This window comes from Kryptolebias marmoratus, linkage group LG19 (assembly GCF_001649575.2).
Source record: "Kryptolebias marmoratus isolate JLee-2015 linkage group LG19, ASM164957v2, whole genome shotgun sequence".
NCBI classification, from domain to species: domain Eukaryota; kingdom Metazoa; phylum Chordata; class Actinopteri; order Cyprinodontiformes; family Rivulidae; genus Kryptolebias; species Kryptolebias marmoratus.
The window spans coordinates 7,867,023-7,892,960 of record NC_051448.1 but is presented as its reverse complement, the minus strand read 5'-3'; the positions used below and the strand labels follow the sequence as shown (position 1 = coordinate 7,892,960).

The window sequence follows — 25,938 nt, the reverse complement described above, 5'->3', positions numbered from 1 at the left end:
GTGACCTGACAGTGATGTATCTTGACCTTGGAATTCGCCTCTAATCTCTTTGGTTTCCATTTGTATTATCAGTTTCTTCAATTTGTCATCAATTTTCCTCCTGTGGCCAAATCCAGGGAGGTTGACTACAGTCTTGTGGACCTTAAGCTTCAAAATAATATGTCACAGTTATACGTAACACGTCACAGTTAGCTCAATAGCTAACCATAATTTTCACCCTTTAAATGGGCAGTCTGACTGATTACGGGATTGAAGACACCTGTGACGCTGATTACAGGGCTTACCTTAGTTTAACACAGGGGTGTGCAATCCTGGTCCTCGAGGGCCACCATCCTGCACGCTTTACTTGTTTCCCTGCTCCAACACACCTGATTCAGGTTAAATTACCTCTTCATGTTCTGCAGAAGCCTGTTAATCACCCATTGATTCAAATCAGCTGTGTTGGAGCAGAGAAACAAGTAAAACATGCAGGATGGTGGCCCTCAAGGACCAGGATTGCCCGCGCCTGGTTTAACATGTGGTCAAATTAGTTTTATTCTTTTTTAGGGGTACCGTTCTTTTTGTCAAGGCCAGTTTCATTTAATTGTTTTTTTAAACTAATTCTGGAGAACAAAAATGTCTGATTTTCAGTCGTGTTTTTCCTTATTATTACTTTTGTCAGTTTCAAGTTATTTCAGTCATCACTGTGGGAGTTTTGTTCTTTAACGAAAAAGTACAAACAAATGTATCCGCGGCTTCGCCGGAGTGCTGTTGTTGCTGAACTATGAAGTAAAATTTTATCATTAAACTGTCACTTAACCAGAACCATTGCATAATACCCACAGGCGTTAATTAGTTCCACCGCCGACAACAGTGCAGGTCTGAAAACAAAACAAGGACTTGGAGCTTACTCAGGTTGCCATTCCATTTAAATTATGGGCACCAAAGTTCAGTCTGTGAGGAGCTGCATGAGAAGCGAGCAGGTGATGGAGGACAAACATGAACAAATGAAACGGTTCCTTTGGAAGCAAGCTCTGATTAGACAAGTGTGACTTAATAGAGGGCCTGTAACACTTTGGAAATCAATTATTGTTTTCACAACAAGAAACCTTCTTCGTTTTTAATGTCAGAACTTCAAGCTAAAATTATTTACGCGTCAGTTGGCGGTGGTTGCTGTGGTGATGCAAGACTTAATGGCTCGGCAGTAATAGAAAGAGCAGCAGTGAGTCACATTCTTATTTACTCGCCGACTGTGGGGACGCTCAGTCAAATTGTGCCCACTGTGCAATCTCAGAGACGAAAATGTGACAGGTTGTTAAAGGTCGAGCATTCCTTTAAAAAAAAAATGCATGCCGTCTGCCACCTTTCATGCCAGAGTTTTAGACTAATATTGTCTTATGTTGAGAAAAGACAGAGCTGTAGTTGTTTTAGTCAAGCCTCAGTCTCCTTCATTATTGTGAGATGTCACGCTCGAAGTATGTGTTGAGGAGGACTCTCAGCCACTACCAAAGCAGTTTTTACCTCAATATCTGTAAAACTGACTGAGTTAAAGCCCATTTTGGGTTGGCTCAAGTTGATTTGCTACAGTGACTGTCTTGAATTGATTTGACTCTAAATGTCTGTTGAAGATGTATATCCCTTGATTACTTCCTGAAATTTTCATTAAAATCCATCCAGTGGTTCCTGGGATATTTTGCCAACAGAAGAATTGTTGATTTCAACAGGTAATGCTAATTTTTTTAATAGAGGACTCAATTAATTTGTTATTTCTGAGAAGATGTGTTAGAAATTGACCTCAGCTACAACCACCCCAACTCTTAGCTCTACATTTGTAAAAGTGACAGAGTTTTGGCCCTTTTTGTGTGCCGTGGCAGCCATCTTGAATTGGGTTGACGCCAAAAGGTAATTACTTGTATTTAAATATCTATATATTACTTTCTGCAAGTTTCTTTTGTCAATTGGTTCTTTAGATATTTTGCTAACAGACAAATGCACACAATACAGATGCAGACAACAACATTATTGCCTGCCTTTCACCTTTTGATGGTGGGTGATAACGAAAGAAGATTGTCTTTTCAGTCATTCATCTGCTTCATCTGCCAGGTATGCAAACATGCAGCCATTCCACATGGCCTCCAACAATTTGATTGTCTCTAACTCTTTCCAGCTCCTGTGGCTTGGGAACAATGTGTGCAGAAATAACTTGCTTCATGCTGCTGTATCCACACGGCTCAGCACAGCAGCAGCTTTGCACACACACACACACACACACTGAAACTTCTTATCCAGGGATGTAATACACATAAAAAACCATCGTGTGGCGCAGTGAAGTTCTATCAGTTCAAAGCGAAAACTTCCTCAAAGCACCGTCTACGTTGTTACGGTTGACGGTTCGAATGACGGGAAGAGTGACATAAGAGGTTGGAGACAAGCAAACACTGGCATGCTCACATTCCTTGGATTTGGTTCCTGTTCAAATAAGAAAAAAAGCCTGTTATATTTGCATGTACAAAAAACAGGACAAACAAGATACTATAGCACAGAACACCATCATATGATGAAGGGCATGGTTACACAATAACCACAGGAAAATATTAGTCCCACTTTCTTTCAAGGACTGCAGGAGACATAAGCAGCAGACAGACATGTGGTGCCTGAGTCATCTAAGCATTGATTCTTCTCATTCAAAGATTACAGGTCTGCATTCTTTGAAGAAATGCATTTCACCTGCCTGACATGGAAGAGCTTTAGACTAAGATCTAAAACTGTGTTGAGAAATGATAGTGCTGTAGCCGTTTTGGTCAAACCTTGAAAAAAGGATTATGCACAATCTCAGTGTATGACCTGTGAATCTTAGCTTAATTTCTGTAAAACTGGCTAATGTTGATCAGCTGTGGCAGCCATCTTTAATTGGGCTGACTGAGTTTTCCATTCAGGGGTTCATGAGATATTTTGTTAACAGACAAACAGATTTAAATCCAACAGTTAATTATTAAGTTTTAAACAAAAATCTTGTACAATGAGTAGAATTTTTAGAATATAGGTTGTGAATGACTCTCAGCTACAACTACAGGAAATATTAGCACAATATATGTAAAACTGACTGAATTATAATACATTTTGTATTTTCTAAGTTATGTTGACTGTGGCGGCAACCTTCAGCTGAACTGGCTCCGAAAAGTAATCATTTGTAGTTGTACATCCAATGATCATTTCAGAAAAGTTTCATTCATATCTATCCAGGGGTTCATGGGATATTTTGGTAACAGACAGGCAGAACTGAATACAAAGAGGTAATAAGGATTTTTAAATTAAAATTTTGTGCAATTTGTTAGCGCCCAGAGTATGTGTTGTGAATCAGTCTCAGCTACTACCACACTAAATCCTAGGTCTCTGAAAAATTGACTGAGTTATATTCATTTTTGTGTTTTTTAAGTTCAGCGGGCTGTGGCGGCCATCTTGAACTGGGTAGCCTCAAAATGTTAATCAGTTGTGGATTTTACATCCAGTGATTGCTTTCTGCAAGTTTCTTTAAAATCTGTCCAGTTGTTCATGAGAGATTTTGATAACAGACACATGAACACACAAATGCGAACAAAAACATTGTTTTTGTACTTTTGCGGCAGATAATAATAAAATAAAACTGTGAGCTGAATACTCCTCCGAATGTTGGTTATAGATCCTACAACTAAAACAAATGCTGACTATCTGTTAATAAAAGCATTTCTTCTCATAGTAAACATTTTGACTATAAATGCAATGTAAATAGACCTTGACAGAAGCCAACAATGACTGAACAGTAAACCTTTTTTACAAGTATTTATGTTATGCACTTGCCCCTGTTAAACAGCAGATTTAGCCTGTTTTGGTGATTGCATTTATCTAAAAGCATTCATTTAGCTCAACTCTTCCACTATTTGTCACTTTAATTGTTGTCCGAGCCTTACAAGCTGTCGTCTGAAGCTAAACTGGGTAAAACACACAAATAACAGCTGCTTTCAGAATTCAAAAAGAGAAAAGCAATTCTAATGCACCTCTTGAGAGCATGAGAACCCCCCTAAGCAGCTGTTTACACATTCCTCCAGAGGTGCCTCTCACTGCAACAAACTGAGGCCTCCTGCAGAAAACAGCTGCAGGGTATGCAGGTCTGTAACTGTATAAATGCACCACACTGTTACACTCTTCTTTTCTCACTGCTTGTTATTACAAATTGCTGAATAAAGTAAAATAAGGCGCTTATTTGTTTAATTCAATCTAATCCAGTAAAGCTGGACTCCCACTCCCCCTCGGTGTGAGTTCAGATAAGAGGTGTCATTTTAATAATTTGCCTTTTAACGGCTGAGCGGATCGGTTTAGGTCGGAGACTTGCCTTTTGGAACTCAGTGAAACGCGAAAAATTCACATTTCGAACAGTCGACCGGAGGAATGAAACCCACGTCACTGGGAAGAGAAAGAGGGAACTGTCACAGGCAAGGTGTGAATTTTTCATAGGGTGGAGGAGGAGGCAGGTTTCAGTTTCCACAACTCATCAATAAGACATGGAGAAGAGAGAAAAAAAGAGAGGGTCAGGGGGGGTATTAGCATAACTGGGCGCTGATGCATATTCATCGAAAGGCAGAGGCGGTCGATAATGTTTTTGCATGAGTTTGCATGTGTCTGTTAACAAAATATCTACTGAACCAATGGAGAAATTTTAATGAAATGTGCAGAAAGTAATCATTGGGTTGGCATCTACAACTGATTAACCGTTGGAGTCGACTTGATACAAGATGGTAGCCACAACCAACCAACCTCGGAAAACACAAAAATAGCTGTAACCCAGTCAATTATACAGATATTGATCTAAAATCTGGTGTAGTAGTAGCTGAGACTGATCCCTAATGCATATTCTGAGCGTCAGCAGATCGCCCGAGATCATTGTTTAAAATGTTGCCATTAAATATTTGGAGTCAACTCTTCTTGTCTGTTAGCAAAATATTTCATGAGCCACTGGGTGGATTTTAATGGAAATTTCAGAAAATTATCATTGGATGCACCTCTATAGCAGATTAGCTTTTGGTGCCAACTGAAATCAAGATGGCTGCCACAGCCAACTGAACTTAAAACCACATAAATGGCTATAATTCAGTCAATTTTACAGATATTGTGCTAAAACTTGATGTGGCTGTATTTCACATTTATTTGCAGAACATACTTTAAGTGCTAGTCATTGCATAAGATATTTGCTTATAACTTTAGCATTAACTGTAAGCGTCATCCCTGTTGGTCTGTTAGCAAAATATCTTGGGAACCACTTGATGGATTCTAATGAAACTCTCATAAAGGAATCATTTGGCATTTGTCTACAACTGATTAATCTTTGCTCCCAACTGAACTTTTTAAAAAAAAAGTTTGTTAATTATAAAAGGTTAAAATATCAGGATTTGAATATCAAGACATCACTATCAACACTGAAGATGCGTCTTTCTCATGGAGGAAAGAGCAGCCACTGCTTTTTCACTTCCTGTGACGATGTTTGCAAAACAAACCAACAAATGTCAAGGTGCTTTCAGCCCGCGGGGTGTGTTACAGTTACAGCACCTGGCCCGGGCAGATTCCTCTCTTCCCTTTTCTCTTTGAGGTGGGGGGGGATACACCTCTCCAGAAGCATTCACCATGACATCAGCCTGGCATGGACCTGAACTCATTTTTTTTTTTTGAACACAGAGCGCACTAAATATTAATAAGGCTGCGCAGGCTCCCCTGCTGAAGGACAGGTAACCTCAGAGAAGGCGCGACTCACCTGAAAGGCTCCATTCACAGGAGGAGCGCTTCTTTTTTTTTTTTAGTTTTCCTCCCCATGGACAACCAAGGAGACACTGTAATCATGGTAAGAGCTTCCCTCTGTCCCCCTGGGAGCTGAGGCGCAGGCTTTGTGGGCTTCTCTTCTATTTAAGGATCCGTTTTCACCGGGGAAGCGTCTGAGTCGCTTCTTTGGCTTTCTGGGAAAGGCGACACTTTGTGGAGGAACTTGCCTCGCTCACTTTGCAAAAGTTTTTAAAAGCCGCTTAGAGGAATAAAATTGCGACGGTGCTTTATTTTATATCTGTTTGGCCGTTTAAATGTGTAAGAATGTGTTAGGAAAACGATAAACAGGACGGATAAATGTATGAGTTTGCTTTTTATTTATTTATTTATTTTTAAACAGATGATAGGACCACTCCCATGTTCTCAGGTACGATCGAGCAAACAGGAATTAGTCGCTTTTTTTAAATGAAAGCTGCAAGAGCATCTTTATTAAATAAATAAAACCAAATGCATCAGCTGTAAGAAGTTTCCCAGGCAGGAGAAGTGAAAGGGTTAAGCCCCTCGACCAGCATGGAAAAACTGACTTGGGCTGCTCCTCAGATGAAACATGAGAGAGCAGATTCAGGCAAACCAGGAAAAAAAACGGAATTTTAACAGGCTTTGAAGCTGCGTCATTTCCCTTGGAAAAAAAAGCAACTTATTTTGGGGCACATCCTCTTTGCTGCCTTCACGTGCTCGAAGAAAATGTCCGACTTTTTCACTTGGACCACACGTGACAGCCTGTTTCTGCTCTCACCTCGTGTTCGCCCCTTTATCAGTCCGTGACGTCACACGTTTGTTTTGGTCGAGTTTTATGAGTTGGGCTTATCATAAAATCTCAGCTCGGTGTTTATTTATCAGTTTTACACTTAAAGGCCTGGCGCTCCTTGAAGGAAGAGCGTATCGCCCGCCGCATTTCGTGCCAGCAATTAAACTGAGATCGTCTTATGTTGAGACATGATGGCCTTGTAGCCATTTTGGCCCAATCAGATGCAATATTACAATATATTACATGATCTGTTAGTGCTTGGAGGATGTGTCGTGAATGACTGTCAGCTACTAGCACACCAAATTTTAGCTCAATATCTGTAAAATCCACTGAGGTGTAGCCATTTTTGTGCAGGTTATTGCTGATTAGCTGCCATCTTGAATTGAATCAAAAGCTAATCAGTTGTAGTTGTACAACCAATATTTACTTTCTAGGAGTTTCATTGAAATCTGTTCAGCGGTTCATGAGACATTTTGCCAACAGACAAACAAGGTTAATGCCAAAGTTTTAAGTAAAGGTGTAGTGAGATGTGTTGTGCTCGTAATATGTTTTAGGGACAATCGTCCACTACTACCACACCAAATTTTATCTCAATATCTGTCAAACTGACAGAGTTATAGCCCTTTTTATGTTTGCCAAGTCCCACTGCTGTGGCGGCCATCTTGAGTCAGATTCACTCCAACAGCTAATCAGCTGTAGATGTACATTCAGTGATCATTTTCCGTAAGTTTCATTAAAATCTGTTTAGTGATTTATGAGATATTTTGCTGACGGTACAGAAAAAACACACTCAGACGTAAGCAAAAACATTGTCGCCCCGCCTTTGCCCTTTTTTGATAATAATTTGACCTGACTTGTTCTAACTTGTAGAATTTGACAGCTCAGTGACACTTTGTTGCAGAGTTTTACTGTTTCCAGCACACCTCTGTTGTTAAACACACTTATTTTGACTTTACAACACAGAGAAGCTAATTCATTAAAGGACTCGTGGATTCTCCATTCAGCACATTCAGTAAAACACTGACAGCTTCTCCAGAGCAATAAATGTTCTGCCAAGACACTCGTGAAAGTTGTATCAATAAAATCGACTTCAGTCTGTTCTCCTGGCCCCGTGTGGCATCTCAGTCAGGTTGATGACAAATATGAGATATCACATTAAAGTGTAAAGTCTCTGTAATCCCTTTTATACGAGTGAAAGCAAAGCTGATATGGAGTTGAGAGTTTTCTGTCTGTTGAGCTGTCAGTATGAGAGTGACTCTATTTCCCAAGAAGATTTTTTTTTCTTTCTATATTGATTCGAATCCTTTCAAATCAAAGCGGAGGCTTTGAAGTTCATGAGGCTTTTTTCTAATGAAATTTTCATAAACAGAGAGTCTAAAGAGAAAGATAAAAGCCTGATTAGTCATGGCATTGATGGAATTAAAAATAACACAGCTGCACGGTGAAGCAGTGGTTAGGAACGCTGCCTCATATATAAAAGGTTACCAGTTTGAATCTCATCTTGGGTTTTCTTTTGTAAAACGTTCTCATGGTGCATGTGTGGGTTTCCCAGCTTCCTCCCAGAAATCTTGCAGTCACCAGGTACAGGTGTGTGTTCGGTCAGAATCCTGTCACGACCCCGCTCAGCAGAAAGACTTAAGAGCTCATTTGTTCCCCGCTCCAGATAGCTGGAGACCTCCTTCCAGCTGTGATGAGAAAGACACAAAACAACAAACATTCAGCAAGAAAAAACTTTATGTGCATTATTTCATTTTCACACACACTCACTTTGTCCTGCTTTTAGTTCATTCAATCAGTGTTTGAATACAGGAACACCCTGCTATTTAAAATGTAAATAAGTTGTTTTTTAAATATCCATAATTAGTGTTTTTTTATGGCTTGTGAAAAATTATTTTATTTACTGAGGGTTGATATGCTGCTACTGGATATTCCCTCTGGGATCAATGAAGTATCTATCTATCTATCTATCTATCTATCTATCTATCGTCCGTCCGTCCGTCCATATATCTGTCCACGTGATCATTTACGTAGAATTTTATGATTCTTTACAAGCAAATCACTGCAGCAGCAGCAAGCTGTAGCACTTCCCGTGCAGTCTGAGCCACTTCTGGAGTACCACATTATTTCTGCCAAAATAGCCATGAAATGCAAAGCTAATGTCGGTGGTAAAAACCTACAAAAATAACATTTGCACAAACCGCTTCGAAATATTTGAGATTCGAGCCATTAGCTCATCAGCGCAGTCAGACATGAACTCGGTGTCTTCTAACTGGGATCATTCAAAAAGCTATCTGCAACAGATAATTTGTGGTTCACTCACCCCACTTCAAATCGTTTGGAATGCCCCTTTAAAGAGAAATTAGCTTCAAAAGGCTTTGTAAATAAAGTTACACGAAGAGGAAATGAACATAGTACAGACTTGCTAAAGCTTTTAGAAGTTAAAAAAAGTTATTTCCTTTTAGCTTTTGCTATACTAATAATGATAATGATACAGAAAGTGTTTCTTTAATTACTTTTTGTTTAAAGAACTGATTGTTGCCAAACAAAACTTGCGAAATTAAAAGCTGTCCATCAGCCAGACTTCCAGATAACAATGAACTGAAATGAAAGTGCAGCTCAACGCGGAAACGTCCCTGAATGACTCGCGCATAGTGACGCTGGTGTGTAAAGTTTACGGGCAGCACGTGAATGCACCATCCTAACCACAGTCTGGGCTGCGCGCGCTCCGTCGGAGGGGGCTGAACTTCAGCGGCACGCGTTTATTACTTCGCTCAAACAGTTGGGGATGCTTAATAACTGGAGCCGAGAGGAGCAAACGCGTCCAGTCCATCAGGGGATCATGCACTTTAGAGAAGCTCTTAACCCGGACTGTCTCACTGCTGTTTGCATGTAAAGAGGGGAGAGAAAAGTTTCCATCAAGTTATTAAGGGTGAGTTGTTCTTGGACTGACATTAGAGTCTGCTTTAAATCTAGAAAAGTCACTTTTTTTGATCATCTGTCACTTTTTCTGATGAGGCAGTGTCATCCTTTTGAGATTATGTTCACGTACTGCCATTGTTTTATTGTGGAGAAATGATTTTGTGTTTGTTTTATGCTCTGTAGGAGTTTTTGTTCTAAAGCAAAATCATGTTCACAGCCTACATAAAGAGTCTGAATGATTTGGTATTTTCCACGGTAAGCTTATGAGCACCATTGCATGTCTTTGCTAATGCTAAGAGATGCATGGCTGCAATAGAAATGTCTATTGTCTTTGAACGGCCAGCCTGCGCACCTTTCTTTTTAGTCATACAGACAGTTTGCACAATTACAAGTAACATTGTACTTTTTTTTTTTGTTTATTAACTTGGATTTTATTATCAGTTTGAACGTTCTGAGCTGCATGTTTCCTAACTCATTCAGAAATGTCTAAAATGGATATTTATCTCATTTATTTATCTTTTAAATTTGCTTTAGTCTGAGAGCCCTGAGGAGCAGCTGAGCACGGGAGTCTTGGGCCGGATTGGCAGTTGGCTCTCTCCTTGGAGAGGAAATGCTCCAAAGTCTTCCAGTGAAAATGCATCCTCACCTAGTGACTGGACTGAGAATACAGGAGGGGATGAGGAGGATTTTGTAAGAACCCACGCAAGAGAACAACGCTGGCAGGACGGGAGCGCTAGTCCACTCTTCAAAAGCGTTCTCCCTTGTGAAGAGGAGGACGCCACGCAGTCTGCCCACAGAGACGGCTCTGTTTTGAGCGGCACTGAGACAGGAGCAGAAGGTCCAAGAGAGGAGGAGCGTGAGCCGTGGAGGAAGCAGAGAACGGGGCAGGGCGAGGAGAGGGAGGGGACTAGCAACGGTGCATCAGCAAGTGGAAGTCCTCAAAAGAATGTCAGTCATCTGAGACATCTGTCTTCTTCGTCTAAACAGGGAGTGGCGTGGGACTTTGACCAGGCCCACACCCAGACTCACGCACACAGACAAGCACAAACAGGCAAGAGGCTCCATGTGTACCTGGAGGAAACCAGCGTGAGTCTGAGTGGCCAAGACAAGTGCGCTGGAACGGAAGTGGTCCGCACGACAGTCAAAAAAAACTTGAAAGTTTTTGCTCATGCAAAGTCATCTCCGGGTTTTGATTTACCGAACAGCACGAGTCTGACAAGTACAGAGAAAAATGTAAGACCGGCTGCCGGTGCACAGAGTTATTACAGTACTCTAGTGGGAGTGTCGCTGAAACCACACAAAGGCTCACAGTCTGAGCCTGAGCCTGCTAGGGAACAATCAGAGGCAGATGACATGGGCCGTAAAAACGCCAACCGAAGGAAAATCAGGAAGAACTCTCAGGGAGATGGAGGGAAGAGTCCCGTGGAAAAAAAGCCGGGAAATACTCCGGCTGCAGAAGTATTCTCTCCATCCGATAACTCAGTCACAAGTCCCCAGGACAAAAGTCCAAATGCTCACCTTAAAGAGGCATCTGCAGACTCCTCCTTCAAGCCCAAACTAACCTTACTGGTCTTACCTGAAGGGGGAGAAAGTGAAATTCCTTCCTCAGATATGGTCAAGCAGTTGGGCGACTTCCAGAATTCAATCTCAGTCGCTGGAGTCAGTCAGGTGCGTGAGTCAGACAGTGCTGCAGCCATGGAGGAGGACGACGACAGCTTTTACAGAGTCGAGAGGAAGACAGAGACGCCGGAGTCCAAACGCAGGAGCATGAAGGTTTCCCGGAGTGAAGTGAAACTTTTCACAAAACATGTTCCTTTTTCTCCAAAGCTGAACCAGACAGCAGAACACCAGGATTTAGATACTAAAAAAAAGACCGCAACACCAAAAGATAAGACCAAAACAGAGACTAATGTGAGGTAAGTTATGGTTTTAAACAAGAAAACTCTGATTTATAAGTGAATAGAACTGTGATTCTTTGCATTTCCCTAAAATATTAGTCTAACAGTTAAAAGTTAGTTAGATAGTTTTTTGGAGGGTAAAGAGTTAAATTTTTAAACAAACTTTTGTACTTCCCTTAAATCCCATTTTGCAATGTCTTTTGCTTTTGTCTGACATGACCTGGCACTCAGAACAGTTAAGCGGTGTGGGTGGAATTAACACAGGTGTTTCCACAGTGAGGCAGCGGCATGAGTCATAACACAAAGTTCAGCTCTGTGCTTAGGATTGGTCTTTGAAAGATGGGATTCTGAGGTCAAACAAATCTTAGTGTGGTTAAAAAAATCTTCTAAAGATTAAATTAACAGTATATAGTTTTAAAATGTATTTCATTTTTTAAAATAATGTTTCCAACATCTTTTCAGGCTTCCAGACGCAAAGAAGACTGTTGAAGAACCTAAAGCTGCCGTTGGCCGGATTGCAGATAAAATTAGCCTTTTCGAGCAAAAGCAGCAAGATGTGGGTCTCAAAAAAACCATCCAAGCCCTGGGGAATGCCGACGTGTCTCCAGTCAGAACAGTCACAGACAAGAATAAAGTGTTTTTGTCAACCGAGCAGAGAACGAGATTGGACGAGCGTTACGACAATCCGAGGTTTGGCCCTGCGTCACCTAACGGGGAGAAGCTAATGACAATCAAGGAGCGAACAAAGATATTTACAGAAGCAGGCAAGTCAGAAGAAAAGCCAACACTGACTCAACAAATAACACCAATAGCAGGAATGTCTCAAAAGTCCTCCTTGTCTGTGGCAGTTTCAGGCTCAAAGTCATCAGAACTGGGCAATCAGGATAAACTGGATGCAAAAGAGCCCATACATATAAAAAAACCATCAAAGATAAGATCAAAACAAGATGAACAGGGTAGCTCTGCTGTTGGGGGACAGATATCCACGTCAGAGACACAACTAATGGACGTTGAAACAAAAGAAACAAAGACAGAAGAACAGGTCACAAAACCAAATATTAGTAAACGTAATGATCCAGCCGGTTCGCCAGATATGACCAATACCACCCCCACACAACCCAAAAGCCCTAACAGAACAGGCTCCCGCTCTAAAAGAAGGAAAAACAAAGAACCAGCCAGTCCCATCAGTCAAAATGACCAAAACAAAGATAATACTATCAAACAAGTGGAGGTGGATAATTCAGACAAGATGCCCTCTGCTTCCAAACCACTTCCAGAAACGATGTCTTTAGCATCTCAAAATCTCAGAGCAGATACATCAGCTGCACAGCCTTCAAATGACACTAAACAGGAGACACTGAAAAATGATTTAGAGGGATTAGACAAACAGACGATGTTGCATGCTTCAGTTAAAACAAAAAATATTGAAAAAATGAAAATTGAGCAGGAAGGATCAACTCAACCAGCTGTCATCAGAGATGAACCTGATACTGCCACTTGTAGCAGTGGGACAAAGAAGACTATTAGCAAGGATGCTGATATTGTACTCCAACAGGAGGAAAAATTAGAGGAACACAGCTTTGCATTCACACCGAAAACAAAAACGGCTTCAGAGGACAGCAGTGAAATTTCAGCCCCCTCCCCATTAATAGCCCCCTCATCTGAACAGCATCATGAGAAGCCTCCTGCAGCGAAGCAAGAGTTGTCTGCTGGACAGCCTAAATTGGATAAAGACTCGTCAGTGCAGCCCAAATCGAAAAGTAAACAAAAGGGAAAGGAAGAAACACTGCAGCCTCAAAGTTTGAACACAGAGCTAATAAGTCAAGCTGAGAATGATGGTGTGTCAAAATTAAAAACGGTGGGCAGCGAGGAAACTAATCAAATCACAGAAAAAACACAGCAGCTCCCGCTTCCAGACAAAAGCCCCACAAAGGGCGATGCTTCACACAGTGGGCAAAGTATCTCAGGAAAAGAGAGGCGTGCTGAAGAAGCCAAGCAATTAAAAACACCCTGTCAGCCGTCTGAAAGGACTAGTGGATCACCAGCCCTCTCTGTTCAAACACAAAATGCCACTGTGACTCCTGAAAATCCTATTTGTACCACCACCCAAACTAATGAGGGCACCGAGAGTGATAAAGAGCCTCAGAAGGTGGGGACAGCTACAGATGTGCCTCCTGAGTCACAAACACAATCCACAGAAAGCTCTGGAACAAAAAGAGAGTCAGCAGTGATTGCAGCAGAGCCCCCACCTGGACCTGTGTCTGTGGAAAAAACAAAGAGTTTGCTCGATGACTCATGCGCACATGGAGCTAATGATGCTGGGTTCTCCAACTCTAAACCTATTACCAAAGCTGGTGCACAAGATGAGGGAGTGAGTGCAGAAGGCACTAATGACACTACAGTGCTCGTACCTGCCCAGATTGCCGTGACACATTCGGTAAAGACAGATTCATCAACTAAAAAGCCTCATATTTCTGACTGTAAATCAACAAGGTCAGAAGTTGAGGAGGGGGGGTTTCAAAAAGGTTCCACCGTCAAATCCATGCTCTCAGAAGAAATCAGCTTTAGAGAAATGCAGAAACCAGCCTTTAGCCACACATCTTCTGAGGGATCAGAAAACACGGAGAGCAGTATTAATATCTCTTCAACCAAGGATGCAGAGAAAATAACCCAGAGCCGCTCTGATAGCATCACATCTAGCTCCACCGGTAATGAAACAGACAAGAGAGCTGAGAAAAGACTCACTCAGCCAGTTGATGAACTTTCACCTGCTGCTAATAGCGATATCTCCCTGCATTCACACCTCCACACAGTCAAAAAGGAACCAACAAATGACACGACAAGCCCAACTCAAAAAGCACCTTTTTTACTGGAGGCTAATAAGCTGATTCCTGACTCAATGCACCGTTCATCCATGAAAAAGCTCGCTTTGCCAAAGGAACTGATGCAAACTGATTTCTTAAATCAGCAAGATGCCCCCTCTAGCTGGCTGGATGTAGACTTTCCCAAACGCAAACTTAAAGTCTCAGAGGCAAAACTGACCTCTTCTGGAAGTGAGAGCAATCTCCTGGACACCTCCGGTGAACTTGATGATGATGATTTTGTGGAAAGAATCAAGAATCTTTGTGCTCCATTCTCCCTCCCACCACGTAAGCACAACCAATTTCGACCACCTCAGCCCCCCTTTGCAATGCCGGCCATCAGAGAGGACCGCTATGAGAAGCCATTTGACCCTAAGGAGTTTACGTTTGGCTTGAGGAAGAAGAATCTGTTCTCTCTAGACACGCCACCGAGCCTTCTAGCGAAGCTTCAGAGCACGGAAACAAAATCCGGCCTCTTACCGGCCAGGGTGAGTGTTTCTGACCGGAGCATGCTGCTTAGTGGCATTGACTCTCCCTCTCACCTCAAGGACAAGAGTCATGTAACGGACGGAGAGGAGGTAAAGGAAGAGAAAACTGATCAGATAAAAGTGAAGTCTCGCTTGGAGAGGAGCTCTATTCTCAGCAGCCTTGCCTCTTCCAGCTATAGAGGGAAGAGGAATGAAGCGCAAACACAATCAGAGGGCTCAGAGAATGTGTTGCCTAGCAAAGCTACCCAGCTCAGCCCTGCACTTTCACCCCAGCCGGCCCCACCAAGCCCCACAGCAACAGATACAATCAAAGACGAACTGGCCAAGCAGAGCAAAGAGGAAGCCCGAGCTGCAGAGACTGCGGTCAGTGACTCAGGTCCTCCACTTCCTTCTTTTAACGACATCAGGCTGCCGGATTATTTAGAGAAGTACCTCCCACAGGATCAAGCAAAAGCAGAGCAGAGCGTAGAAGGAGAGGACCAAGTCAAACCAGAGGTTAGTTTAACTCTGTGTGCATGAGAACGAGTTAAATGTCAGTGCAGTTGAGGCAAGTCGAAGTAAAGCAAAGTTGTAACCTGAAAAAGGCAAAAAGATTGGTGTATGAATGACATTTAATCAACAGTAGGCTATTCCAGTACATTTTATAAGCAAAGATGCTCAATTTGTTTCCGTTTTTTTCTGTTTATGCCTTCAGCCAACAGCAAAAATGGCCTCTTCAGTTTCTGAAACTAAGGCAGACGAAGTCTTGAAAGCAAGTCCGGTTCTCCCTGGCGCTGCAGCTCCATGTTTTCCTGGGATTCCTCCAACCACACACACTACACTTCCTGAGCTCAAGCCGCCTATGACTCAGCCACACAGCACATTCAAAGATCATGTAAGTGTGTTTTAAACATTGCATTCATGTTCAGGAGCATTGATAGTTTACTATTACAAGTTAAGCTGTAAGTATTAGCTTTGACTTTAGCATGGTGAGCTAAAGGCTGTTTTTGTCTTTAATTTTCCCTGAAAATGCACCACATGGAAATTTTCATGGAAATTCTTACACATTCAGTTATTCTTCATTGTCCATCTTCTCTTCATTCACACTAATGCTGTGTCTTTACCTCCCTGTTGTCCTGTATGCCCTTTGGTTGGATGAATAAACAAACTGTGTTGCAACTAACAAGGATTTTGGTGATGTTTTAGAACCACGCTGCCTCAGTTCATCCACTGTTTAACACTTTTCACCTCCTTAGTTATTTTCATATTCTGTTTGATCTGGTGAAAGATTAATCTATTTAACACAAAACACTTTTATTAAAGCTGTAGAAGGATTGCTTAAAGCCACTAGTTAAACATCACAATTTTCTGTGTTTTGGGGAATTCTTGGGGCTTCTTAAAAATGTTCTATACTTGCCATTTTTCTTTTTGAGACATACTGAATGTGTATATGTTCTACAAGACTTGACAGTTTGACATATTTCACCAAGGTCTATGCCCAGTGTTGCGTTTTAAAATTTGTCAAACAACACTAGAAACTCACATGTAATTATGAGCTAATCCAAATTTCAAAATGTCTCGAAGGATATCCTGCTGTTATTTGTTGACTTACTTTCAAACAAACCCATGAAGGTATTTGCACAGATCTGAGAGGTTTACTCCAACGGTAACTCAAATGAACAAGTCAAGATTTGTATCATTTTAATTTCATTTAACATTGTGAGTTTAGGAGAAAAGCTTGTGAACTTTTAAAAAGCATTTTTACCTTATAGACTTCACCATAAACCTTGCTCTGCTGGAAATTTTCATAAAAACTATGAGATTTTATATTGCAAGTTTAATGCAATGCAAATACTGTGCTATCAAACTGTGCCTGAAAATGTAGGCAGTCAGTATTTTGGTGTAAAACCTTTTATTTAAAAATGAGAGCTAATGTGAAGCTTGACTGTATTTTGAGGTGTAATGTTGTGTTCCATTTGTACTTGGAAGTCACAGTTTTCATATTCCAATTTGGGGGAAAAAACAAGAATTTACCTTTTTTAATTGGAATTTTAATTTGGAAAATCAGAGATTTCTGACCAATCCCAACCTCTGAATCCAATATGGCTGCTGCACATTGTGATGGGGAATGTTTTTGCTTCATAAATAAACAGCGGGCTCCAAAATTGAGAACTGGGAAATTTATTTTGACAGTCACTGCAGCATTGCACAAAGATAGTCTTTAAAATAGGCATGTTTTTCTAACATTGGTCAGCATTCTGACTCCAAGCGAGGTTTATCTGGGTCCACGCTGAAACATGGTGATGCTGAAGTGATTACATGTTATTCATGACACTTCAGTTTCATTTTGCAAATTTTGGCCTCTTCAGCTGCAGTAATAAACATTTTAATTTCACTTCTGCCAGATTAAATGCCATCAGATCAGTCACACACAAAGTACTTCACAATCTCTTCTAGGAAACATGTTGCTGCAGCCTTTAAATGCACAGATTGCAGAGAAATATGTTGTCATCAGCTTGTGTTGCTAACAACAGTTAGCCTGGTTACTGAGCAAAAGAATTAGTAAATCTGGCTGGTTTTCCAACTCGCAACTGGAGCATGGATGAACTGAATGTTGGGTTATTCTCAGATCCGAGTTCAAACGTCTAAGGTAAATGGAATGCAGCATCACAACTGTGTTTTTGGTTTAGCTGTGCTTTGTTTATTGCATTTTTTGGAACTGGGGGCATTAAATTAAAAGTTCTTAAACTCCCAGGCAAAGCCCTTTGATTAAACTTACACAGAACATCATTTTCAGATCATTTCCCCTGCTATCTCGAAGAAAGGTCAGCGTAATTGGGTTTTAATTTCGTGGACTCCACATGAACCCGTGTAATTTTTTATTCGGTAGCAATTTTGTGATGAAAAATACGTAGTTTGTGTTTGCTAAAGTGTATTTTTGCATGTAGCGTAACTTAACTTTTACATATTTGTAATCAAATCCATGCAATAAAGAAGAATTGGTTAATTAACTATTTGACACTTAAATATTATTAATCTTTTTGCTTTAATAGATACTTAATTAAATCAGATATTAAAAGTATTGGTTTTCGGTTGATGGAGCTGGCTTTCTCAGTTTTTTAAACACTATTTGGAGCACCCAAACTTACAATTAGCTTTAGAGAGTGTGAGGAAGTTGTACTGTATTTGGCTTGTTGGCCTCTAAGTGTGTTGTTTCAGTACGAAATCAGAGCTGTGTGCTTCCCAAACACCCACGGTGTCCACAGAGGTAAACAGAGGTCGAGATAATCTGCAGACACAGAACTGCTGCACAAACTAATCAGCATGTTTCACTTTATTTTTTTTATAGAGGTTTGCTGTGCTCCGTGGTGTTTGTCACAATCTTTATTATGTGCTTTTCCGTTCCAGATAAGAACTGTCAAGGGATTTCACAAGCGCCCTGGAAAGGTACAGTAGTCTCAACTTTGCCCACACTGAATGGAAACAAGATGGAGAGAGGAATCCAAACAGACAGCGCTTTGTTTTGTGAAAACATCTGCTTTTCATATGGTGTTCTTGGGGGTAAACTAGTCTAAATTCTCAGCTGGGTATGATTACAATCATGAAACTTAGTGCTGCTAACACAGAGCTAAAGTTCTTCTTTATATTGCAGTTGTTGCAACAGAAATATATTCCCCAAGTGTTCAGTGGTGTTTAGTGTTTAGTCTCTTGGCTAATTGAGAGTTAATTATGAAGTCAGCCTACCTTCTAGTTTAGCTGTAATTGAGGTCCATTATAATAAAATTAGAGATTTAAAGTTGCTTTTAGATTTGTCAAAGAAGGCTTTTGACATCACAAATAGGAAAAAGAGTATTTTAGTCTTCAAAGCAGTGATACTTCTGTGGTTTGTTATTTTGCTTTTCACAAATTTTTATTAACATTACCAGTGCACCCTGTGGATTCTCATAATTGTGTGCCTGTGTGAGCTTTTTATTTTTGGTTTGCGTATCAACATCAGTATGCTTCATCTGTAGTAAATGCAGTCAGAGCAAAGTGTCTTGTTGTTCGGATGTTCTCAGTAGTCAGTGAATGCTGGTTTAAAATGCTAGATTTACCAGTTGATGCTTTTATTTCTCTGTACGCTGAATGTGTTAATTTTTTTTTCTCCCCCCCACTGCCCTTCGTCTTTCTGTGCAGATGGTGCTGTTTGAAAAAGCTCAGTTCAGTGGCCAAACGTATGAAATTTATAGCGATGTAGCAGATGCATCGTCTCTGGAGCTCTCGCCTTTCATATCAGTGAAGGTGGTGAGAGGATGGTAAGTATCTTTTTTTTTTTTTAATGGAAAATTCAAATTAAAATATGTTGTGAAAGATAGTTCTAATTAATGTCAAGTGTCTTTGGGAGGCTAAGGTCAGCCTTTAGGGCTTCTCACACGACTAATTTAGTTTAATGTCACAATTTAGAGTCTCATCCTTTCCTTACTGCACCCTTCATGCATGATTTCTCCTAGGAGCTTGTTTTGTTTACAGTAAGACTGTAAAAATATATCCTTGTGGCCTGAGGGCTGTGTCACAAAGCGAGAGGGCGGATTTAGCCAAGATTTTCCAGCTATCCGCTCTGAATTCAGATGTGACTTAGTGTTACGAAACCAGTGAGGCCCAAATTACCATCAGGATTAATTTTTGTGTAATTAGCCACCTGGTGAACAGGATGAAAGCCAGGCTTTTACTGTTGAAACCTTGTTTGTTCAGTCCAATTTTAATCCAATTTTTAACCTATTCAGTGTTTTGAAGCACTTTGTACTCATTTTGTTGGCCTGCACAAAATATCATATTGCTATTCTCTTAAAAGGATAGTCTGGTCATTTTTGAAGTGATGCTTAGTTGTTTTAATCTCAAAAATGACATATCAGCATTGAAAGAACACTATATTAGCTCATATTAAACCTCTTTTGGATGACACCATTTGTTTAGTTTGATGCGGTTTTCTCAACCAAACAACATCCATGGTCTGCTGGGAGCTGAGTAAACTTTTGAACTGAGGAGATGCTCTGTACACCTACAGCCTGAGCATATTTACAGTCTGTTTCAGTCCGTTTATCCTCAGCGCACACATTGCGTAGTAACACAGATGTTGCTCGGTTGATAAAATGGACTAAACAAATGGTTTCATGCAAAAGTGTAAAGGTTCAATATGAACTAATGTTTCATTGGTATGCCATTTTTGAGAAAGAGTTCTTTTATAAGCCTAAACAATCAGCCCTTGTATGACTAGCCTTTATCCTAGCATGGATGAATACTTTTGCCCTTTTCTGCATGCTCGGTGCTGTATGACTGATCTCATGGCTGATAAGAGACTAACTAATGGTAACTATTTGACAGAACATTGTTTCAGAAATGACTAGACTATTCTTTTAAGTTCTTTTAACACTGTAGTTTAAATCATAAATGTCAGAGGATCAAATTCTGAGACCATTGGCTGTTGTCTGTTGGTTGACCAGTAATTGTTGAAAGTTAGGAGTAATGGTTAGTAAATGTACAGTGTGTTTCAAGGCTAGTTATAATAGTATCTAGGCCAGTAAAGTGACTATTGTGTGCCACATCTTTCTTCCTCTATTTTCAACAGCAGCCATGTTTCCTTTATATTATTTTTGTTGTTTTTGCTTTTCTTCCTTTCAAGATTCCATTTGTGAAAGTTGCTCAATAGTTTTAAAGTAGTTCTCTCAATTTCAGCATTTGGAAATCAATTCTTATCCTCGTGGTTTGGTAATGAAAGCCACAAGTTTTCTCCTCAGCTGTAGCCCATCACTGAAAGTATAAAACTGGGGCGCAGTTACTAGACCAAACATGTCATTTTCTCTTAAGCTCAATTCATCTACTCATTTATGTGTTTTTGTGCGCGAATGTACCTTTATGTGGTTTTGTATAAGTACAAACTACAAGCATAAAGTAATGTGATTTTTTTTCCTGCAGTGCACCATTGCAGTGGCTTTTACATTCAAGGTTTTGTAAATCTCTACAGTGCTATAATACTCTCCTAACAAAGGCTAACCAAAAGCCAGTCGCATAATTTTTTTGCATCTCTATGGAGATGAATAACTCTAAGAACAATGAAGAACAAGTAAAAAAGTTAAAGTAGCTTACGTTAACTAAAGTCAAAAATAGAACAACAGATAAAAAGATATGAAGACAAATAAAAACTAATAAGAAAAAAAATACAGATCTAACCTTTTGCAGCTGTATCAAGGAAAACTAAATCAACATTTTCTCATCTTAAACAAATAGAAAACAATTAAAGGTCTTGTTTTCAAGTAAGATTTAGAAAAACCTTTTTATGGGAGAATAATTTATGGCCAGACTACTTTATTTATCTGTTTTATATTTAAGTTTTACAAATGATTAATCAAATAAAATATTCTACATTAAACTGGGGCATTTAAAGATCCAGATGAGTCATATGACTGTGGCATTCAGTCACTATAATGTATGTATATCATTTACAACAGCATATTTTTATACTACATCTGCTTCTTCTTCTGCTTATTTTAAAGTTTCCGCTCTTTGTTTTTTCTACCTACCTGATGATAACTGTGTTTGTGTTACAGCTGGTTGCTCTATGAGAAGCCAGGCTTTCAGGGCCGCCTCATCGCCTTGGAGGAAGGAGGCACTGAATTGGAAAATATGTGGGCAGATCCAGCACCGGAAGCTGAACCACACAACGTTCCACCGATGATCATCGGCTCTATTCGACTTGCTGTCAGGGTGAGTTCACCGATTTCCTCACTTCACCTCGCCTTACCTTTAACACCATCTTCACCTCGCAACAGATCTTAAATTGCTTTGTAGAATTCAGTCGGGACTCTGGAGTAGAAAAGCCTATGCCTCGGCTAATCACTTACTTGTTTTCACTGGGAATAATTACCGAAGGATTATTGTTAGCCTTTGATAATTACTGTGTTTTTCTCCCCTCTATGCAGGATTACAGCATCCCCCACATTGATCTTTTTGCTGAACCAGATGGCTGCGGGAGAGTGACACCTTTCCACGATGACGCTATAGAGACAGGCTCGTTTGGCATTCTGCTCAATACCGCTTCCATCCAAGTGCACTCTGGGGTGTAAGTGTGGCTGCTTTTAGAGAATTTTTTTATTTGAAATCTAAAACACTGGAGGGTATTTTTACCCACTGCATGGTAAACCTCAAACTGATTTAACTTTGTATGTGTTGCTTTTTTTGGATCACTTCTGTTGAAGTTTCGAAGTTCACTCGGCTCTTGTTAGACAGTCATTTGTGTCTTAGCAGCATCTGACGCAGCACTGAACTTTGGAGCAACCCACCCCTCTGGTCTGAGAACTGAAGCACTTTCTGCAAATATGTGCAAGGTTAACATATTTGTGGGCACTAGCTGCAAAAAACACGAGCATAAATCACAAATCAGAAAGTGTGATTTTATAAACTGAAAGTACTCATTTACTCGCTGATCCTTTTTTTAGACTGTTTCTGCTCTGTATTTGAGCACACAAACACGCCCCAAACATGTGAAGGCTGTCTTAAAGCGCTGCTTTGGACGTGGAGTTCTGTGGAAAATGTTATGAATAATAAATATCTTGCCTGTTGCAGATAGCCCTTTGAGCAAAGTCAGATGGGACGAATTGTGTTTTATTCTGACTGGGCTGATGAGCTAATGGCTAGTCCAAGTGGGGCTAATTATTACTTATAGCCAGTGTGGTTTTTAGACCTGGACATGTTTTCTGTTAGAGGAGAGGGACACCTGCCACAACTCTGTTACTATCTTGGGAAAAAAATTGCCACAGAAATTTTCTATATTTTCTAGTTGCAGCTGTTTCAAACCCTTTAAAAATTAGTTGATTCTCTCCAGGAAATGTTTGAAACACGCAGTAGAGAAAAGATACCTGGTAGTAAAAGCAATTAGAGTCATGTTACTGCACCTTAAATTAATAAAAGCTTTAGGTGTTGATAGACAAAGAAATCAGGCTTTAAAACTAATCACACACTCCCAGTTTTTAATCACTTTTTTTGTTTATGATTATCAAACTTTTTCTGAAGGTACAGTGATGGGTGGAAATCTTTTCTACAGTGACAAGAGAAAGATAATCATTTCTTTGTTCCTTTGTGTTTATCCTTGGTCTGAAGGCTGATTCACTCATTTTCAAGCTGAGGAATGTCTGTCCTGCTGTTGCATGTCAAAAAAGGGAAAAGGTGGAGACTAGACAGAGTGTGAGAATCAGACAGAAGAATCGACTTGTCAAAGCGTATAAGATTGTTTTTTGTTTTTTTTCCACATGAGAAGCATTCAGGAAATTTCATGCCCTGCCCCAGACGGTAACGAATGGCATTAAACCTCTGTGTTCCCACAAATACTTTTCTGACTTTATCTTGGCGAGTTTTGTAGAAACTTTTCATTTTAGAGACCGTTTTAGTTTCTCCTGAAATAATAAAAAAATAATTCTACCGGTCGCTGTCAGGTGCCAGCTGCTCATCTCTGCTCAGCAGATACTGATGAATAAAGCTGCCTCAGCTGTGCCGCTAAGGTGCATATTCTGCGACAAGTGGAGACAGCTGTGCACCAGATGTGCTTTCCCCTTTTCTGTGCAGTCTGAGCAGCAATATGCACTGGCTTCTGATATTGTACATCATTTAGGAGAATGAGGTTGCTTTCATCTCATGATAGCACTATCTGAGAGAGATGAGTTGTTTTTTTTCTGCCACAGGGTCACATGTGGTAAATGGTATAAGGAATTGTCTTGTTCTCTAAATGCCAGAATAAAAGGGTCATAGTTCCAGCAAAAAGCTGCCCATGGTAAGGAAAAAAATAAAAGAAATGTGAAGAAAAATGCAGGCCGGTCCCAAGGTATTTAGTCTAAAACAAACAGATTTAGCTCTCTGCTGTATAGTTTCATGACTCATATCTGAGGGAGATTTAAAATTAAACCCAAATAAAAAAAGACTTGACTTATCATACATGCTGCATGAAGGATAAGGTTTCCAATATTCCTGTCCCTGCTGTGAGAGGAAAACATTCAGCTTATTTCTCTATAAGAAAGCAAGCATCAGTAAACCAGCTATGAGAATCGAGTCCTTCCACTGTTATTTAAAAGCAACAAACTACATATTACGTTCAAACCACTGCAGGGGGTATAATTAGCCATTATCTAAAGGGACCTGAAGATAAATTAAGTTGAAATTTGCCTGACTCTGCTCCCCTCAGGTGGCTGGTGTTCAGTGACCCAGGGTTTCAAGGCGTGATTACTGTCCTAGAGAAAGGAGTGTATCCTGTTCCTGAGGCCTGGGGCTTTGAGTCACCCTTCGTGGGATCTCTCAGACCACTAAAAATGGTGTGTATTCATGCTCAGCATCATGGCAGAGGCTAGATATGGTCAACATTGCTAATGCTAGCCATGGCTATGTTGGTCACAGGTTTGGATTTGCAGGTTTTTGGATAATTTAGTTTACTGACTTTGGTGATTCTCTTATTATTATTATTTTCAATCTTCTACTGTAGAGGTGAGTAAAAACAACAACAAACAGAGTTATCATTATTAAGCATTGTGAAAGGCACTTTATGTGTTTGTTGTTTCATTATGGCCTCTCACATAACCATTGTTTGTAATTGCTTGTGTATGTTTTATTCCATTCACTGCATGGCACATAATATCCCAGTCTTTAAATGTACCACGGATGCTACAAAAGCACCTGTGGATTTTTGCTTGTTGCTCCTCCGACAAGGCTCATCACCACTTCAGATGCATTTCATTATCTGACAAATGATTATAGACGTCGTGCTGAGGTTGATTTCTAGGTCACAGCCATTATGTACTAAAAAAAAGTGAAAATAATGAGCCATAAATCAGCCTCGTGAGATAGACTTCAGGGATTGCTGTGATATATGATACACGCCTTCATGGATCCTTACAGATAAACTGATTACTCTGCTTTATTGGCCATTGTCCTATTAAATTGATAATTTTTCTAGTAGTTTTATATCACAGCAAAACTACTACAATGCGCATCACCTGCTGCTGTACGTTGTGTTTAGTGCTAATTAGAAAGTGATGCTGTGCTAGTGTCAGTGTCACCATGTTGAACAAAAGCACGGGAGCGCTGTCTTCATGAGGTTAATTAGCAGCTTCAGCTGCTCCCTTTTAGATTGCTGCTCCTCTTTCCACTTGTATTTATTTTTTTCCGTGTGACTACCTTCACATCTGCCACTTTGTACAAAGACAGTCTGGATGGCGGAGATTCTGATGCATGAGCACTGATGTTGTTTTCTTTTATATTATTGTAATTATTTGACAAACTGTTCACCTAAGTTAAAGTATTCATGTTATTGCTGACAGCTTTCTTCACATGCTGTATTTATGCTGTTCAACAGTGTACATTTATTAGGGAGGAAAATGGTAAATAAGATTGATGTTTCTGTTCCAGGGTGGATTCAAAGTGGAAAATCCCAACGAAGTCCAGGTATGAAAAGTTCACTCTGTTCTGTTTTGTAAATTATAAGGTTTGACTCATAAAAACTGAGCAATATAATTTTCAATATGTATTTTACACAATAACTAAATAATAGGCTGTAGCTCTTGAGCCCTTGAAATGTTAGTAACTTGTTTTACAAAAAGCGTTCTGGTGTGACATTTGCTTTCTTTAGTTCAGGAGTTGTGCTTATCTTGCTGAAAGGAAAAACTATTTTTGCCTTACAGCAAGATAAGCACAATGTGGTGGAATTTAAAAAGCAGCCACAAATAAGCAGACATTTAAAACCTCAGGAAGTGCTTTAAATTGCCTCTTTTTTTAATTTATCTTTTTGTTTTGTTATCAAACAGTAGCACAAGGTGAAAGTAACTCATTCTTAAGATAATTCCCTCAATAATGTATGTTTTACACATTGTCTGTGCTTTTGTGTACATGTTGTATTGTATTAATAAAAACAAAAATACTATTAGTATTTATTGTTTATGCAAACATCCATTTCTGATTGAGTGTCACTAAAGAAGTTCTGTTTTTTCCTCATGGCAGGCTGTTGTTTATGAGAAACCTGGCTTTGAGGGCTCCTTTTTGGAAATCGATAGTGATGTTTTAAGCTTCAGTGACGCTGATGGCGGCATCGCTACAAACGGAGCAAACCTTGATACAAATAAGCTGAAGTCTGTTGGATCTTTAAAGATTGTTGGAGGATTGTGAGTGTTCTTTTCACCTTTTATTTGTTCCTTGCACAATATAAA

The 25,938-nt window shown here is 40.0% G+C and overlaps 1 protein-coding gene across 2 annotated transcripts in view; it reads left to right on the top strand.

The window, feature by feature from the left end:
• Positions 1 to 5,600: 5,600 nt before the first annotated feature.
• LOC108233453 (beta/gamma crystallin domain-containing protein 1) overlaps positions 5,601 to 25,938 on the top strand; it is a 35,927-nt gene continuing 15,589 nt past the window's right edge. Inside the window, exons 1-12 of one of the 2 annotated variants that reach the window (XM_017411934.2) lie at positions 9,346 to 9,503; positions 9,677 to 9,748; positions 10,028 to 11,409; positions 11,854 to 15,235; positions 15,435 to 15,614; positions 18,128 to 18,166; positions 18,896 to 19,014; positions 21,304 to 21,460; positions 21,676 to 21,815; positions 23,928 to 24,054; positions 25,145 to 25,180; positions 25,733 to 25,893. In XM_017411934.2, the coding sequence (XP_017267423.1) occupies positions 9,701 to 9,748; positions 10,028 to 11,409; positions 11,854 to 15,235; positions 15,435 to 15,614; positions 18,128 to 18,166; positions 18,896 to 19,014; positions 21,304 to 21,460; positions 21,676 to 21,815; positions 23,928 to 24,054; positions 25,145 to 25,180; positions 25,733 to 25,893 (5,771 nt within the window). In that variant the 5' untranslated portion in view covers positions 9,346 to 9,503; positions 9,677 to 9,700. Of the gene's footprint in view, positions 5,849 to 9,345; positions 9,504 to 9,676; positions 9,749 to 10,027; positions 11,410 to 11,853; positions 15,236 to 15,434; positions 15,615 to 18,127; positions 18,167 to 18,895; positions 19,015 to 21,303; positions 21,461 to 21,675; positions 21,816 to 23,927; positions 24,055 to 25,144; positions 25,181 to 25,732; positions 25,894 to 25,938 lie in introns of those variants that run through there. The other variant, XM_017411935.3, reaches the window with a different exon arrangement.